Source organism: Solanum pennellii, chromosome 8 (genome assembly GCF_001406875.1).
Source record: "Solanum pennellii chromosome 8, SPENNV200".
NCBI lineage: Eukaryota > Viridiplantae > Streptophyta > Magnoliopsida > Solanales > Solanaceae > Solanum > Solanum pennellii.
In genome coordinates this window covers 25,349,188-25,352,866 of record NC_028644.1, presented here as the reverse complement: position 1 = coordinate 25,352,866, position 3,679 = coordinate 25,349,188, and the positions used below count along the sequence as shown (strand labels likewise).

General features: G+C 30.7%; 1 protein-coding gene across 1 annotated transcript; it reads right to left on the bottom strand.

Moving 5' to 3' along the window:
- Window positions 1-223: 223 nt before the first annotated feature.
- LOC107028206 lies at window positions 224-2,106 on the bottom strand. The gene is made up of 5 exons (XM_015229250.2): window positions 1,763-2,106; window positions 1,589-1,670; window positions 1,415-1,514; window positions 799-881; window positions 224-673 (listed from the first exon to the last, which is right to left on the bottom strand). Exons 1-5 carry the CDS (start codon window positions 1,920-1,922, stop codon window positions 472-474), a joined length of 627 nt encoding a protein of 208 aa, XP_015084736.1. The 5' UTR covers window positions 1,923-2,106; the 3' UTR covers window positions 224-471.
- Between the last annotated feature and the right edge of the window lie 1,573 nt (window positions 2,107-3,679).

Below are 3,679 nucleotides of genomic sequence, written 5' to 3'. Positions count from 1 at the left end.
AATTTTGGTAAAGAATGAAAATCCCATGTTAGCAAATTTTAATGAAAAAAATGATTCAATAGGTTGAGTAACATGAAATTATAGTTGAATGAATTTAGAGTAGAAAATGATAATTGAATGACTTTCTATGAAAAGAATTGATAGTTAAGTGAGCATTGCTATCTTTCCTTGACTGGACAATCATTTCAAATAATATGCTTAAAGGTATGAGTAAGTATTGGTATGATATGTAATAACTGATGGACTAAACCATTTATCTTTCGAAATATATACATAAAAAATTTCTTTCAAAAATAATTGCATTGTCCGGAAAGAGGCAATACTATAGATTGTCAATTACAATAGATGTTCAAGTCCTAGAACTGCAAAAATTGTTGGTTATTGTTGTGCATGCTTTATTTCCACCAAAGTCATAATACTTATTTTTTACAACTCTGATCCCTAAGTATATATTGTTGAATCTTGATGGCATTACTCTGTCTTCTGTTCCGCTCTTCTTTCTGACATTTCCAGTTTCTGATATGAGAATAATCCTCTAAATAAATGAAATAACCTGTACTGGCAATTGGAAACACCACATCCATTATACTCGTCCTCTGAACTGTTGTCTTCATCATCTTGGTCATGATGATTATCCTCTTCTTCACCTTTAAGCCCATCAAAGTCGTTGGATCTGCAGATTGAGTAGTAGGTTTTCCAACAATATTAGCTCAAACAAATAAACAACTTGTACATCGCACAATAGTTGAATTTATGAAAAACAACTATATCCAATGGAATCAATATTATACAACTTACACTTTGGGATCAAACTGATGGTTGACCTCTGATTGCGTCATTTTTGGATTGTGGCCAACCGACACATGTCTCACAAAACTAAGCTGCAAAATTATCAATGTTAGGGTATCAAAGAAATACTCAAATAATTCCAGTTACATGAAAGAAATAATATATAAGTGCACATCAATAATGTGGTATGCATAAAATCAAGTCGAAGATGTATGGATTATACAATATATCTAAGAGATCCTAGTTGTGTATGTGTGTAGCTATTGCCTATGATCAATTTATACCAAATATATCATCTTTATTATCTTGAAAGCAATGGTGGAGCCAGAAGGGTGTAAATATTGTAATATTTGGGGTTATGAATCTGGAACTCCTTCATTCAAATAGACATTCATTAGAATTGACATATTTGTACAATGTAGTTTTCCGATGAAGGGTGTCCAATTGAACATTCTGGGGTGGCTGTGGCTACGCGCTGCTTGAATGATTAGGAGATCAAAGATCATTTTTCCACTATCATCCCCTTTTCCAGAATGCAGTTTCCAATATAATAGAACAAGCATACAACAACTATCAGATTATATAAATATTTCTTTCTGAAAACATCCTATGGAAGAGAATAAACCTTATCGCCATCCTTGATCCCGTAGGTTCCTATCAAATCATCATCTGAAAGTAGTTTCTGTCCGTCATAACTCAGACAAAAATGCCCCCATACATGTAACCTGCAATCACAACACATTCAAATAATTAAGTAGATGCAGTCTAAGGAACAATTGATTGATTAGCTAATACATACCATGAAATCTTGCAATAGCTGAAGGCCTCTACCACGGACCGTTTGAGATCATCCACGTTACCATTTCTAGGCACTTCAATATCTACAATTAAATCTCAAAATTCAATCAACTAATAAAATTTTGGATACACATGAATAGAATAGAATAGAATATAGAAATGTAGGTATAATTACCGAAAGAAGAGCCATCTAATTTGAGGATGGAAAGCTTAAGGGGTTCCTCAGGTAACTTATCATACAAGAATGGTGCTGCAACACAAATAAATGATCCATTCCTTTGTAATGAAGCGTTCGGGCTAACATCTTCGTCCTCCATTATGTTTGAGGTCTGCATGACTAATATTATTATTAGTATGCAAACCTTCAATTAATCTTCTTCTTATTTCTGACTTGTACATTGATTCATTAACACCATTTTTGGTCCCTTCACCATTCTATTTCAAAGGGGCTTGCTTTGGTTTATTGTTGAAGAAATTGTTTTGATTTGAGGACATTTTTTAATAAACACAGAGAATGAGATAGATAGAGAGAGGGGACATTGGATGATCAGAAAAAAAAAATTGGACGTCAACCACATTTTTCTCTTTTTTTCTTTCATAACTAGTTTTTTGCACGTGGATCCCTAATGAAACACATCTTTTTTTACATTTTATATTATACATGACATAATTTTGCCTATAGCAAAGTTAAAAAATAAAAATTGATTAGCTTATTAAGATGTTAATGATTGAAAAAGAAAATATAATTAGTGTCACTTAGTAAAAAAAATCCCAATAAAATTAGTCACTATAACGAAACAATAACTCAGTATTACCAAATTAAATTATGAAGGTACATATATAGAAAAGAATTTGAAGTTGATTTAACTTCAAATTTTAATATTTATGAAAAAATAAATACTTGTTATACGTTCGCGACTGATTCACTTACCTAAATCTACAGTCATTTCTTTTGCATGAAAACGATGCAAAAGAACTTTAAAAGTTGAACCTATTTGGATCCCCCTTTTCCGAAGTTGCTAAGAACAAAGTTTATTTCATGGGGGTGGTGGGGGGTGGGAGGTATTAGATTTTTACTCTCATTTTTTACCATAATTGAAATATATTTTTCTGTTGAAAAAGAAAGTCAAAACATTACCATATTTGGTGATTCTTTTCTTAGAGGAAAATTTTAGAACACTATAAATTGAATACCCTTCTTCTTATACCAAACAACAATGCATTCACAATGTAGACATTTAAAAATTTTGTTCATGCGGTGAGTTCTGTTATTTTGTTTATCACTATCTCAATTCGCAATTTGTAATTGTAAACTTCCGCATGACATTGATTCCTTTCAAACCCAACAAAAAGAGTCAGACATTTATCATACGTAGATTTAGAAAACATATACATGAGGTGAATGGAAGATCGAGAGTTAAGGGCTCTTTGTAGAATTTCCACTCTTCATTCATCAGCGGCTAGCGGAACCATTTCTTTGAATTAGACCATAGTATTCCGTCCTTTTTTTAACCTATAAATATGTTTAAGAAGTGTAATTATAACAATTAAGAGACCGACTTTTGATTTACTAATTATAAATCATATTTAATACTTTTTCTGTCCAACAATACCTTGTTCATTGATTTTGAGCATTTTTTAAGAAGCTATAAATACAAGGGTAATTTCACTAAATTATGGTTTGAATATAATAAATATAATATCTTAAAAAATACAATTAAAAAATTATAATAATTAATGAAAAGTATAAATTAGAAACAAAATATAAAATTATCAATTAATTTCATAAAATAAATAAATATTATTAAATATTCCAAAAATAGTATAGTGAATAACAATTTTGGAGGGAGAAAGCATAGAGTAGTGATGTGGAGAAGTATATAAGAGAGGGGGAAACACATGGGAGAAAGAGGAAGAAATTTGAATATTGACTTCTCTATTTGTTTGATGATTGGGATTTCAAAACATCATTCCAAATAATAGGAATTTAACAAGTCAGTATGAGTTGTGACCATTCTTGATTTATTTTGCTAAAACTAAATAATGTATGAATATGGTACTCTTTCCTTCCATTTAACAATAATTGTACACT

Coding starts and splice junctions, on each gene's coding strand:
- LOC107028206 (XM_015229250.2), bottom strand. CDS start 1,922: ATGCAGACCTCAAACATAATGGAGGACGAAGATGTTAGCCCGAACGCT. Junction 882..1,414: donor GGATCAAGGATGGCGATAAG/GTTTATTCTCTT, acceptor ATAATTTTGCAG/CTTAGTTTTGTGAGACATGT. Junction 674..798: donor CATCAGTTTGATCCCAAAGT/GTAAGTTGTATA, acceptor CTCAATCTGCAG/ATCCAACGACTTTGATGGGC.